Source organism: Anarhichas minor, unplaced genomic scaffold (genome assembly GCF_050575085.1).
Source record: "Anarhichas minor isolate MPS153535 unplaced genomic scaffold, ASM5057508v1 ptg000096l, whole genome shotgun sequence".
NCBI classification, from domain to species: Eukaryota; Metazoa; Chordata; class Actinopteri; order Perciformes; family Anarhichadidae; genus Anarhichas; species Anarhichas minor.
In genome coordinates this window covers 770,809-784,894 of record NW_027466542.1, presented here as the reverse complement: position 1 = coordinate 784,894, position 14,086 = coordinate 770,809, and the positions used below count along the sequence as shown (strand labels likewise).

The window sequence follows — 14,086 nt, the reverse complement described above, 5'->3', positions numbered from 1 at the left end:
ACAGTTTAATAGTTTTGCTTAATGCTGCTGTTCCCTGACAGAGTTTGATGACCTGGAGATGTGCACGTCTCTGGACTGCGGCTCCCAGTGGTGGCCTGCCGGCAGTAGCGGTGGCGGCGGCGGCTCCACCTTCACTAAAACCACCACCCAGAGCTCCGGCGACGGAGAAGAGACGTCATCTCTCCAGCGCCTCGTCGAGGACCTTCGCTCCCAGCTGTCCCGCTCTCAGGGAGTGATCCGCGGGCTTCAGAGCCGGCTTCGGTCCCTCTCCACCTCCAGCGACTGCGGGCCCTCCACACCTCGCAAGGTCAACTGGTCCTTCCAGGCCTCGCCCTCCCAGAGCGGGGCGGAGGAGGATGAGGGCTGGCAGTCATCCGACGGAGGCCCTCTGGCTTCGCCCCGACACCCTCACCCGGACAAGGGCCTGCGGGAGCTGGTGTCCCGCGTGGACGCACTGGAGGACCAGCTGAGGAAAGGAGGGAAAAAGTCTGTCAGCGAGGACTTAAAGTCTGCCACCTGGCCGGGGTGAGTGACGGGACACTACAATTTGTAAAAAAGGAAATAAGTTCCATATTTTTGATTAAAGGGGACATATTATGAAAAACTATCAACAAACAAACATGCAAAAATATTTGTATGATCCTTTGATTAAGATCCTATAAAATGTATCTATAACATGAATAACTGTTTACTAGTTCCTGTCAGCCTCTCCCTGATGCAGCGCAGTCTGTGCAGTGATCCATTAATCACTGCAGGCACGAAGCGTCCTGTCAGTATCAGTCCATGTTAATCAAGCGTAACCACAGATGTTTTTATGTAAACTCAGCTGCCTGACAGTCAGAGGGGATTAACTGGCACGAGAATGGGAACCCATTTGCCATGTGAGACCAAACTGTAGCTACAGTGAAGCTTTGGTGCTTTTTTTAAGGGCTGATTCGGGTCCCCCTGTTAATACATACGTCTATATATTTATACATATACTGTATATACAAATACCAAAACATTTACAATTTAGGGAAAAGCTATTGAACCGGTTACAGGAACTCAACTTTAGAGCGTTATCATTGTTGAGAAAAATGTCACAAAACTACATTTAAAAATCTGCTATCAAAAAGTATAATTCATTTATATTTCCAAGCCCATTAAACCCTGTTGTGATGTCTTTACATTTGGACATTGCCTCACAAATGGCACATTGTAGCTACAGTATCTTCAGACAGGACGACCAACTAACTAAACTAGACAAAAGAAAACATTTTTTAATAATCCTTTATTGGAATTATTTTTTATTTTTTATTTTTAAGTCTAAAATGAAGATGCTTTCTAATGACACTGTGCTGACTGAAGCAGTACAGGATTTAAATAGTCTATTATGAGAAAAATGGAATTGTATTAAAATATCAAAATATGCAACTCTCATTTCGGTTCTTCTCTTTCCGTAGTAAATTCGACACTCTGATCCAGGCTCAGGCCAGAGAGCTGTCTCACCTCCGCCAGCGGCTGAGGGAGGGTCGGGGCGTGTGCAACATCCTCACCCAGCACCTGGGAGACACCACCAAGGCCTTCGAGGAGCTGCTGAGGGCCAACGACATCGACTACTACATGGGCCAGAGCTTCAGGGACCAGCTGGCTCAGAGCGGCGCTCTGGCGCAGCGGGTCAGCGCAAAGATCAGCGGACGTGAGTGGTTCACTTCATGTAACGGACATGCTGAGATATAATTAGATATGGGAACACAAAGGATGTTATCGTATCTCCAACAGGAGATCATCCTGAAGATCCAGATGAGAAGACAGAGCTGCTCGCCATCCGGTCAGTGAACACATACTCATCAGTGTGTGTGTGTGTGTGTGTGTGTCGTTTCTGTGTTTGCCTGTTCCTGTGTGTTGCTTCTCTGGAGCTCTGCGTAACAGCAGGCTCCATGTTGGTCAATGGAAAGTATTGGTGTGTGACGTTCGGGCCGACGTTTGTTCCTCAGGGCGAATTAATCAGACGCTCTCTCGATAATGAGCGATGATCTCACCGGATAGTTAATGACAGAGATAACTGGGTAATTCATGAAGGGCTGGAGAGTCATCTAACACACAGGAAGACACAGATGCACTCCCTCATGAATTATTTGGCAGTATTGATAGAGAAGCAGTTTTTGAACACTTTTAGAAAACACAGAAAAACACAGAAAAAACCTCAGTCTATACTCGGTGTCAGTTAAGGCATAATGCTTTTAATATTATTAGTTTTCAAGTAAAAATGTATTCGAAAAATTATTTTTGGCCTTTTTATTACACTAGCAATGTGATGGAGCTGTGCCTTCTTCATTAACATATATATATTTCACACATTTTTGGACAGAGTTGGTACGAGTTCTGTGATATTAGTTAGTAGACAGTAGTAATTAGAGAGTAGCCTCTTCTCTTGATTCACGTGATTTTAAATGTGAAGGGTGTAATGTTACGCACTTTGAAGGGAGATTTGTTTCTTTCTTGACATTTAAATCAGAGCGATAAATTGCTACTCAATCAAAATTAGATAGAGGGAAAATAATGAAGAAACAGAAGGTCAATTAATACACTTTAGTGTTTCATTACCTTCTGGCTTTCAGAGACCGTGGGCTTCTTTCATTATTATAATATCTTCTTATAGTACAGACAGCTAGTAGGCTGACATGAAGAAGCTTAGTGACGCCTTCGGCTGCCTCTTATGTCAGCTGACCCGCGCCTTGTTGTAGTCATCGTTCCCTGTTTAGAACATCTCTACATTTCCCTGTTCTCATTGCGAATGCTGTGATTTGTACGACACAAAGTCGGGTAGAACTTTAGCAAACGGTTTGCTTGAAATGAGAATCACAACATATGTCGTTTCAACCCACATGGACTGAACAATGACTACGTATTTGTGCGATTAGAAAGAGTCAGTCAAACTGAATATTCCTGTGTTAACCGCAGATAACATCGGAGAAAGTCTTTATCTCATATCTTCGTGCCTCTGTGCCACAGAACTTATTTGGTTTCTTTCACTCGTCTCTTTCCTTTCACACCATGCCAAGTCTTTTTTTCCCGCTGCTGGTCGTCGCAGCTGGCAGGATGTCTCGTTGGGCCCTTCAGCAACTTGTGAAGTCAGCTGCTCTGACAGCGCTGCATTACAAAACCATAAAGTCCTGCGGGGCAGAGCCACGATTGGGCCGCCCTGCACCCACCACCACACACTCATCCAACCCATACAGCTCATTCATTTCTGCTGGGGAGTCGTGACCAGCAGGGCTCTGCTGATGTCCCAGCAAGGACCTTAACTGTCCGGTCGATCGGTCGGCTAATTAGGCAGACGGCAAAGAAGAGGGGACAAAAGAAGAGCAAAAAACAAAAGGACGGCACGAGTGAGAACAGGACAAACAAAGTTACACAAGAGGAACAAAACAATCTTTGTTTAATATAGAATGAACATCATACCAATATTCTTAGTGTGGGACAAAAGAAACAATGATATAATGTTGCTATCAAACTCAACTAATCAATATCTTTATATTATTGATAAATCAGTCAAACTCCTGAGCTGGCTGAGAGGTATACGTGTGTCTGGTGTTGGATGTAGGTGACGTCATACTGTATATTTGATCGGACAGCAGTGGAGGAGGGGAATCATTTTATCAAATGTGCACCTCAAGGTGGTGAAGCATTAAATTGCTTTGAAAATGCAATAGGCTGGAGGTTGGTTTAGAACAGTCTTTCTAAACAAACCTCAGCATGAATGTTTGGGACTCTTTTACAAGTATTTCAAAAGTGTCTCTGTCTCTTTTAGGCAAAAGCAAAAAGCGCAGCTTGTGGCCGACGAATGTCCTGGATGTTCAGTCATTTGTACCGCATCTAATTCTGCTTCTTAATGCCGCTCTCTGATTTTCGTACCTGGGTTCGATGAGAAGAGTCACAAGGCTGCCTGAAAGGTGGAAAAATAATAGTTATTTATCAACTTCAATTTGAATAAAAATATCAGTAAAATAGCTGACAGATGATGGGCAGTTACTGCATGAAAGCCCATACGGTTTTTCGATGAATGAGCTGAAACATGCTAAAACAAAAACAACAAAAACACTGGTGTGGTCCTTTAAGCTGGACCATAGAGACCATAGGGTGAGTGTTGGGTCAAACCCACAAATAAACAATGCTCTGTGAATAACTAGAGTGTCCCCTCAGAGAGAACGAGAGACGGAGAGAGAGAGAGAGAGAGAGAGAGAGAGAGAGGGAGAGAGGCAGAGAGGGAGAGAGGCAGAGAGGCAGAGAGGGAGAGAGGCCCGCAGTCATCTAACATCATGTTGTTGCAGCACAGATGGCCGACCAGATGTGAAGGAGATTTATTGAGTGTGTTTACTGTGAGTCTGCGACAGGCATCCCATTTAGACTGTCCCTCTGATTCTGAGTGTACGTACAGGGTGTGTGTGTGTGTGTGTGTGTGTGTGTGTGTGTGTATGGGGGGCATTAACTTAATTCACGCTAACACTTTGTGACATATTGTATGTATAAACACACAATCAAGTAGCATTAATGCATGACAGGGTGTCCCGATAAAAATTATATTTTAATATACGACTAATCTGCCACAGCACATTTGCTTTGAAAGAAATGGGATGCCACTTAGATTACTTTTTTTTACATTGACATAATAAGGAGAAAACACCTTAAAGAATATGTCTGCCATTGATTGGTTTTCAGTACAAAACAACTAGTAAAAAAGCAAGATCAACATCTTCAAAAAGAAAACATTGTCAGTGAACGTAATCATGGCAGCGATTAAAATATACATTATGGGTATGAATGTATGTCTATATTCAGTGTGTGTGTGTGTGTGTGTGTGTGATTGCACTGCTGTGCAATGCTGCCGAGGCTTTTGCTGCTTGCGTTGGGCTCCAAGCATGTTGGCATGGCCTCTAATCAGGTTAAGTTATTAAGACCTCCGGTGGGGAGGGAAATAGGTCATGAGCAGCTAAACGCAGAGAGGGAGGGAGGGAGGAGGAGAGAGAGAGAGAGAGCGAGAGGGAAACGTGAGGGGAAGCAGCAGCAGGACGTAGCTCCACTGAGAGCCTCAGCTTGCTTCAGCGTATCGGGAGCAGCACATGGCGCTTAAACATCCAGCACTGCTCTGATCTGCATTACGTAAGAGCCTCTCATCAGAAACCTGGATTTTATTTTTATTTGTGGAGAGGATAATGCAGTTTTGACTTGAATTGATCTGCTATTCCACCTACTTACTATTGGTTCTTGGATTTTCTGCAAGCTAAAGCTGGATATAAACTCTTCTTCTGGTGTAAAGCTTCCTTTTCCAACGTGGGACACTTTAAAATAGAAATAAAAAATAATTTTCAACTCCTCGACAAATCCTGCAAAGAAGAGCCGCTCTTATTTATGAATTCACTCCTGCGCCAGAGAGGAGGCGTGCTTGTTCTTGCAGGTTGACAGCGAACAAGCAGAAGAAAGAGGAAGTGCTGCTTTGTGGACGATCATTCATTCGGCTCCCGTTCCTCTCTTTCTCTGATGGGCAGTGCAGCGTGAACGCACGAGCCCTGGGGATCCGGACGTCCGTTTATATATACGCACATCCCTCTCCTCCCTCTGCGTGTTGCTCTTTCGTCACTACATCTCTCCCGCAGGGTCTGCTGCTGCTGCTGCTGCTGCTGCTGCTGCTGCTGCTGCTGCTGTTGCGTTGGCTGGTGGGATAGGTTTTGTCCAGAGTGGTACTAAGAGGCTTTCCTTTGAGGGCACTATTCAAGACTTCAATTGAAAAAAAGGCTTATTTTGGGACCGGAGACAGGCAACAGGAAAGAGAGAGATTTAGCAGGGTTGTAAACAAACAAAAAGAGGAAGAACCCGAGTGTCCTCAGGCACTTGTTTCAGCTCTTTGCTCACCACAGAGCTAATTATAGTAATATTTTTGTTTCTATTTTAGCTTTTCAATTCATTTCATGCTTCACCTCATCGCACGCTGGTGGGGTTGAATCTCAAAACTGTGCTGAGCTGCACACGGAATTCACTTTTCTTGATCTCTGCTGACAGCTGTTCCTGTCATCAAACCATCTGACTGATCCGCTGTGGTTGGATCTACATCAACGTTTGGAGGTCAAATCCTTTGAATCCGCTGTGTGAATCAACACTTGTTTTTTTGGTTCTGTTGCTTCAGTCTGCCCCCTCCACATGCTCGTCTTTGTGCCCTTAGAATCTGATTTGGGATTTATTTGGGTTACCACCTGTGGTCCCAGCTCACACGCTCCCAGGATCTGTGTCTAGGTGTGTGTGGAGGAAGCCACCAAAATCTATCTCCCTGGGAAGCCCGAACTTAATCTGAGGATTTGCTCTGCTTTTCACACGCCCAGTCATCCCTCCATCCTTTGTATCCACTCTGCCTGTCCACTGTACCTGCTGCCTCACACAGGCTGAGGTCAGGACCTCAGCCTGCTAAGCTAATGAGCCACGCTCGGTTACCTCTGGAGACACGGCTGGGAGGAAAAACTGCAACTGAGAAAAACTTAAACGACCCAGGAGTCTGAGAGAGAGAGAGAGGAGGGATGGCCAGTCAGTAGCCCAGGCAGAGGGCCGACGGCCGGGGGAAGCACAGGGGGCCGAAAGGTGCCTGATGGCTCCTTTGTGGAAGGCCATGCTGTCGAAAAGCAGCCCGCTGTACAGAGACTCTCTGTTCTCCTTCTCTCTGTGGGAGTGGAAGGCCCAGGAGAGAGAACTGCTGCTGCTGAAGAAACTCACCGACAGGGAGAGGAGGGCACTGCTCACACAACTCCAAAAGTAAGACGGACACGAAAAAAACCTACCTCGTGGAATGTCCATGATAATAGCTTATTTATGTAGAACTTTTTGAACTTTTAAACATAATTGTTTACCATTTAAAAAAAAAAAAAGGTAAAAGTCTCAGAGCCAGGCTAGCTGTTTCCACCCGCTTCCAGTCTTTATGCTAAGCTAGGCTAACCAAACAAAGCTCACAAACAAGTATTTTATTCATCTTTTTACTTAAAGTCTGCTGCATTTTAGGTCACAACAGTTTGTGATGTGATGTGAACATCAAAAGACGGAAAAGTACTGTCGGTGGACTCTGATGTTGCAATTGTCTTGTGACTGTGGGTCTGTGTGCGTGTGTGTGTGTGTGTGTGTGTGTGTATTGTCAGTGTGTGTATCAGCTTGCCATTGATTTAGATGAATGACCTCCACCTCAGCATCTGTGTACCAACATGTCACCGTTAATTAAAACAGCTGTCGGGGACACGCTGCTGCGAGTGTGTTGTCTTGTTCCCCCTCCATCCTTCCTCTCTATGTCTGCCCTTCTAGTTTTTATTTTTCCATTCACGCGTATCACGTCGGTGTGATGCTTCTTGTGAAAGCGTGAGTCTGCACTTTTACCCCGTGTGATGCGATGCAGCGTCATGTACTAAGAGGCTTCCCCTGAAGCAACGCAGTCGGCAAAGCCTCTGTGGGACAGTGCAGATCAGCAGGCAGGTGGCTCACACACCTCGTACATCGTCGCTCATTAATGCTCTTTATCCTTTGAGTCACAACTTAGGCAGCGGATGCAGCTGTTCTCACGCTCGCTCCGTTCATATTATTTCACTTTTATAGATTTTCATTTTGAAAAAACTGGGATTTTCTTAAGATTTTGTGCTTCTATGCGTGGTTGACAGGTAACAACAACTGATCTGATAGACCAGTGTAGGAGCAAGTTAAGGTATATTGGATATTTGGGTCTCTGCACCAACTGGTCCAACAGTACATCATTTGAAAAGTTTGATCAGTTACATCAGTGGTTCGCAAATGTTTTTGGTGGCAAGGACCCCCAATTTATTAGATTTTGCTTCAGGGAATGGAAAGAGAAAGATTTTGGTTGTTCGATATGATTAAGACCAAAACGTATTTTGTGCAGATGGGTGTAAAGGGCTTATTAGCTCAAAGGCAACTCAGTGGTGGAAATGAGGGAGGAGTAATACTACCCACCCACATTTATCCTGCTGGTCCAGGAAAGAAAACCTAAAACTTAAAGAAAACAGGTTTTTTGATGTACATGTATGGGTTGCACTAAGTTAATGTGGTCTGGAAGAAAGTAAATGGATTAGTTTCACTGATAATTAAAACACATATGAATAGTATATATATCTGTGTGTGTGTGTGTGTGTGTGTGTGTGTGTGTGTGTGCGTTACAGGCTCAGTAAGGAGCTGCAGCAGAAAGACAAGGTCATCGAGTCTCTCCGCACCAAACTAAACCAGCATCATCACAATCAGCGCTCTGACACGCCCAGCAGCAGCCACGCCCTCTCCGACACCACCGACCAATCGGATCGCATCTCCTATGTGTCCGACGAGCACGGATCCACCAACGAGGACCTGGATCCTTGCTCCGACGTGGACGCTGCCAGCGAGCTTGGCCAGAAGGACACACGGACTTGCACCAGAGTCGCCACAGGTGAGAACGTGACACCCGTCGTCGGCATAACACCAGCCTTACACTTTTAATTCAGCTATCGGCTTTTATCTCATGACCTGTGCAGTATCATGTCCTCCCTTCATCTCAAATATCAGAAAGAGTCCTGGCCTAATGTGATGCTTTTAAACGCGGACGTGGTTTGAGGTCAAACACACGCGTTCCATCCATCACCTCCTTTAGTGTGACAGCAGGCTGCTTTTCATTTCCAGATTGCCACTCCCACAGTGGCACCGTGTCACATCATGCGTCTGTACCATCCGTCACCTCATCCCATAGAACCTGCCTCAGCTGCCCCAGCATGCATTGCCCCAGCTCGCCGCACAAGCCCGCAGACGTGCAGGGTCAGACAGGTAGGAGTGGGCTCCTGAGCGTAGCCCAGGCTGCGAAAGAAGTCCCTTCATGTGAATTACTTTTCTGCCGCATTCTTACACCTTCACCTCGCACCTCCGACGGCGCCTCCTGCCTGTATCTCTCTTCTCACTCTTGTGCTTCATTCTTCTTCTTCTCCTCCCAGCTCCAGCCTCAGTCTTCACCTCTGCCCCCTTCCACCCTCCACCTTCCTCCTCCTCTTTCTCCTCCTCCACCCAGAGGGTACCTTTGCCCTTCCATCCCAACCCCGCTACCCTGCGCACCCGTTACCCGGGCGATGGGGGAGTGGGTTTCTCCCTGGCTGAGGTGCATCAGGAGCTGCAGATGTTACAAAGGCAGCTGGGAGGCAATGAGAGTGCGTCGGCCTGACTGTGCCGTGCATGAGTTTGCGTGTGGGAGAGTGTGAACTAACTGTGTGTTTGATGCTCAGTAACACTGTGCATCATATCAGGCTGAATATCAACAGCACAAAATCAAGCCATTGGCAGCCAAGAAAACTTGTATTGTGCATTCACACACTGAAGAAGATGGTGAAGTTTTTCTAGCCGCCACCCAATATCGAGCGTCTTCCCGAGCTGCTCTTGCTTAAAAGTTCAAACTTCCAAAGAGTCATGACATATTTCTTTTAACTTCCTTTGGTTTGGAGATTCACAGTATTCTCCCAGTACGAAACAACTAAATCATTGTTGTCTGCATGTGAAGCTAGCTGCTCAGTATAATAAGTATGTTCGCACATCCAAAAAGGATTAGCCGTGTAGCTGCCTCACCATCAGTATGAGGATTATGGATGTTAACCCTGCTACAGGCTTTATTCTCTTGTCCTCTCCTCTTCGCTTTGACTAACACCCTCCACTCTCTCTCTCATTAAGTAACTGGTCATCATTTGATGCTTGATGAACACAGAGCACCCAGTTTGAGAAGGATTTGCTGTGATTTCTAAACACTAATGAGGGATGGAGCTTTGAGAAACTAGACCGATATCATTTGGCTGATTAAGTCGCTCGCTACGTCTCTTTCAGTCTTGCAATGTAGACAAGTGTCTATCTCTCTCAGGCTGGGTTCTTTGCCTTTTATTAGCTGCTATTTAACTGTATTGACTTACTTTCATGTGACTTCATCTTCTTCTTCAGGGTTTTCCACTCCCCAGTCCAAACCTCTTCAGGGTTTCCCGTTTGCCCACCAGCAGCCCGACTCCTCCGCCTTTCTGCCTCTCTCCTACCATGGATACCAGCCTTCTCCTTTCAGCAGCGCTACCAGCGGCGGTCTGGATGCCGGCTCGGCAATGAAAGCCGGGGCCAGTCTGTTGGAGAGCAGTGCATTGTGGGATATGAGCTATGGTACCCGACCGGTGAGACTCGGAGCGGACCTGTCCTCGGGATCCTCGGGGTACCAGTCCGGCGCCAGTAACACAGGTAGACTCTCAAATAAATAATGTGTTATTATAAGTGCAAAAAATATATACAGGCTGGTGACTAATGACGGCCAGATAAAACCTTTCACTTGGTAAATAAATGGGCAAAAATATGCAGAAACACTGATGTGGTCCGTCAATACCTGTGTTGATTTTATTCATCCATCTTTGTATTTGATATTTACAGTGTGACTAAAACTAGTGGTCTCTAAAAGCAAGTTGTGAATTGTGTTTCTGTTACAGGTTCAGACTTGATGAAGGAGCACCTGAGAGAGATCAGGAGTCTGAGACAGAGACTGGAGGACTCCATCCAGACCAACGATCGCCTCCGGCAGCAGCTGGAGGACAGACTGGCTCACACCGCCACTGAGAAAGGTAACACACACACAAATACACACACTCAATAACATGGTAGAGCTGTGTTTATCAGGTGCCTGAGTTTCATTCTTATTTCAATGGAATTGTTCTAATAATTGATTTGAAGCAAGCTGTTAATTTGTTAGATTCAGGAAAACATGAGGAAGTGTAGAGTTGGTAAGTTATCTCATTGTAGATATTTAATATAAAGCCTAATCTGCAAAACACTAGCTTGTTAGCTTGTTACCTTGCTTGCACATGATAAATATTACATGTCTAACGCCCCCATGTCTTCTCCAGGGGCTCCTACCAACATCTACATCCAGGGTCTGGACTCGGTCGGCCAGCTGTCCAGCGAGATCAGACTTCTGAAGGAAGAGAACGCCAGTCTGCAGAACCAGCTTAAACAGGCCACCAGAGGTACAGTCTTATGCTCACTACCAGGGCCTCAGCCTGTAGAGGAATCCATTAAGTTGTATGACGCAGATTTAGAGCTTTCGTGCCTGCCATCGCACAGAAGTTATTATCTCCGCCAGACATAAGCCTGTGTGGAGATCATGCGTTAAGTTGTATGTGTGTGTGTTTGTGTCTGTCAGCGGCTAATCTCGAATACTACTCGACCCACCAGCCTGATATTTACTGTGTTCATTTATGACTGTATGCTCAAGGGTCTCTTGGGGTCGTGGTGATTCACAATTTTGGAAAAACCTATTTTATTGATTGTTTTTTACCGCCATTGAGTGACATTCAAGTCTTCTTTGTTTGGAAGGGAAGAGGGAGACACGCCCTCTACTCAATGCACTTTTCTAGGCATCAGTTCTGCTTCTGTTCAGGGCTAAATAACTTGCCCCTGCTCTGCACTATCAGTGTAATGTAAAAATGTAATGTCCTGTGTCCCCTGCAGAGGGCAGCAAGGAGGCGGAGCAGCTGAGGGGGGCGGAGCTAGAGGCGGAGAGGTGGGCGGAGCAAAGCAGGAAGCTGCAAACTGAGGCTGAAGCTCGCAGTCATGAGAATACAGAGCTGAAACAGGACAGACAGAAGAACCAGGAAGCCATCAACAGGTGTGTGTTCATGTACTTTGTAATTGTCGTTTTACGACCTTGAGAGTCAGTGATGCCGAGTGTGGTCAGAGGGGAAACAGCCCTTCAACCAGGAAAGGGGCCGGGACATACTGCTCCTCAACCTGGTGGTTAAGTTAGGGCGCTAGAGACTGTATCGCGTCCAGTAGGGGCCTCTCATGTATAGAAGTGCAAGTGAGCAGATTTTTTGATCAGCTGCTTTGTATAACAAGAGCTGGATATGACAATAACAGGCTAAATAACGTATGGTTTCATGTGTGTGTGTTTTCTTAGACTCCAGCACGAGGTGAGCGTCCTCCAACAGCAGCTCTGTGAGAGCCACAGTCTGGTCCACTCTCTTCAGTGTGAGCTGCAGGTCTACCACAGAGTGTGTGGAGTCAACACAAACACACACCCAGGTAAGAGACTGCGATGTGAACTTCCAGAGACGTCTTAAGCCCCTAAAATCAGCTTTTGTGCAGCGTCACGGCAGCTGCAGGAATCTTTCTTTAAAAAAAAATCTTTGTACAACTCATCCGTGTTTGTGTGTTTCCAAGCAGGTCAGGCCGGTGATGGTGCCAAACTTGGACGCAGCGCTGCGACTTTGGACCCCAGGGAGCTGCACCTTCAGCTGGAGCAGCAGCTGAGCGGACAGGCCGACACACAGCCTCGATCCAGGAGACAGCTCTTCAACGGTCAGTATATGCCTGACACACCCGACAGCATGTTGAAATATGATGCTAAAGCCGATCACAACACCAGATTAAGAAAGATGATTCTTTTGGAGCTCAATAACTGAGATTGATGATATATTGAGAAGGAGATTTATGCAGCTCGGCACTGATGGAAATCTTCCTCCTACAGAAAACGTTCCCTCCCCCCCTGTGAGAGACACTGGGCTCATCAGTCCTTCCTCTCCTCGACCTCATGCACAGAAGCATGCAGCAGAAACTGGAGCAGCCGGTCAAGGTGAGAACCTCACAATCAACACTTAAATGTGAGAACAGTTCAGATTCCCTTATTATTCTGCCGATACATCCATTTATCACATGGCGGCACACCATGGCACATACATCTCATGTGTCTGCCTCCTGCTCCTGTTCCTAATTCTCTTGTCTTCCCATCCCTGCAGCCTCGACACTGCAGGGCCAAGCTCCCGACGGCTCATTCGCCAACCGTCACGGCCGCCATGCAGTGGGCCATGTCGATGACTTCAAGGCTCTGCAGCAGCAGATCCTGGAGGGCAGCGCTCTCCTCCGCAAGATGGAGACTACATGTTATTCCCTGAACGCCCCGCAGGAGTTCAGCCTTCATCAGGTGAGAGAGACGGGAAGCCAAAACACCACAGACCAGGTCATCCTGATGGTGACTGAAGCAGCTAATTCAAGTTGATGTCATGTTTTGGATTGTATTTGTGGCGGGATGCCGTCCCCCTTGTTAGCAGGATGACTAAAATGCATGCCCCTTGTCAACCTGCCATCCAGAGGGTTGCAGTAATAGATATTGGTTGGTCACCAATAACCAGTGTTACTATGGATGTTCTTTAGGACTGTAAGCCACTGTCGGCGCTTTTATCTGAAGCTATCTCCCAGCATGATTTCATAGAGGTAAACAGGCCGTGCGTAATGGCACTGCGGAACTTCTCATAGGCTGTAGTTTTATCAGCATTTTAGTCCTTCATACAATCCGTCTAGTCATCTATAACTGAACACATGATCAAATGATAATGTATGAATACTTGCCACCGAACGGTGTTTACATAACCTTCAAAACGAGCTACAACGGACTGTGTGCGCCCGTCATAGGCGCGCTCTTGCACTTAAACAGCACTTAAACCTTAAACCCCCCCCGTCTCCATCCCCCGTGGTAGCAGAGACAGTGCAGGGGTTGTTAAGTTGAATGTGTTTGCCTGACGCATTGATCCTTTATTATCTGACTGAGGTTTGGGAAAGTTAGACTCTGTGGCCCCGACCACGGCTCTGAAATACCAGTAGCCTGACTGTGCTGTGTATTGATAAATCCGTGGCGCTGTCCGTGGTGCTGAAGTGGCAGATGGATTTGTGATTGCAACTTTTCTCCACTGAGTCCCGCCTTTCTGTGGTCGTCTTCATCGATGTTATTAAAAAAAATACAGAACCAGAAGAATCGTTCATGGGGCGGTTCTCTAGTCCTGTTAACGATCAACATTCAACAATCAACACTCACATGGCCCACTGATCATTGGTGTTATGGGCTATAATTAAGAAGAAGCAGCTCTAGAGGCTGCAGTGTTTATATAATTATATACAAACAGTGTAATAGCATCACATTATTATTATTATATAGACCCGAGGTTTTGTCGACATAGAAATGAAACCCTCCACGTGGAAGTCAGTGCAGTCTGAATGTTGTTTTCAGAAGATCTTTTATATTTCATACCACCTCAAA

The 14,086-nt window shown here is 46.3% G+C and overlaps 1 protein-coding gene across 1 annotated transcript in view; it reads left to right on the top strand.

Moving 5' to 3' along the window:
- Positions 1 to 14,086, top strand: part of pde4dip (phosphodiesterase 4D interacting protein) — a 33,693-nt gene that overhangs the window by 13,997 nt on the left and 5,610 nt on the right. The window contains exons 18-31 of the mRNA XM_076082614.1: positions 42 to 525; positions 1,443 to 1,678; positions 1,762 to 1,810; positions 8,184 to 8,443; positions 8,674 to 8,814; positions 8,979 to 9,188; positions 9,964 to 10,245; positions 10,488 to 10,619; positions 10,902 to 11,021; positions 11,506 to 11,662; positions 11,954 to 12,078; positions 12,220 to 12,354; positions 12,524 to 12,622; positions 12,792 to 12,976. Of these exons, the coding sequence (XP_075938729.1) occupies positions 42 to 525; positions 1,443 to 1,678; positions 1,762 to 1,810; positions 8,184 to 8,443; positions 8,674 to 8,814; positions 8,979 to 9,188; positions 9,964 to 10,245; positions 10,488 to 10,619; positions 10,902 to 11,021; positions 11,506 to 11,662; positions 11,954 to 12,078; positions 12,220 to 12,354; positions 12,524 to 12,622; positions 12,792 to 12,976 (2,615 nt within the window). The remainder of the gene's footprint in view (positions 1 to 41; positions 526 to 1,442; positions 1,679 to 1,761; positions 1,811 to 8,183; positions 8,444 to 8,673; positions 8,815 to 8,978; positions 9,189 to 9,963; positions 10,246 to 10,487; positions 10,620 to 10,901; positions 11,022 to 11,505; positions 11,663 to 11,953; positions 12,079 to 12,219; positions 12,355 to 12,523; positions 12,623 to 12,791; positions 12,977 to 14,086) is intronic.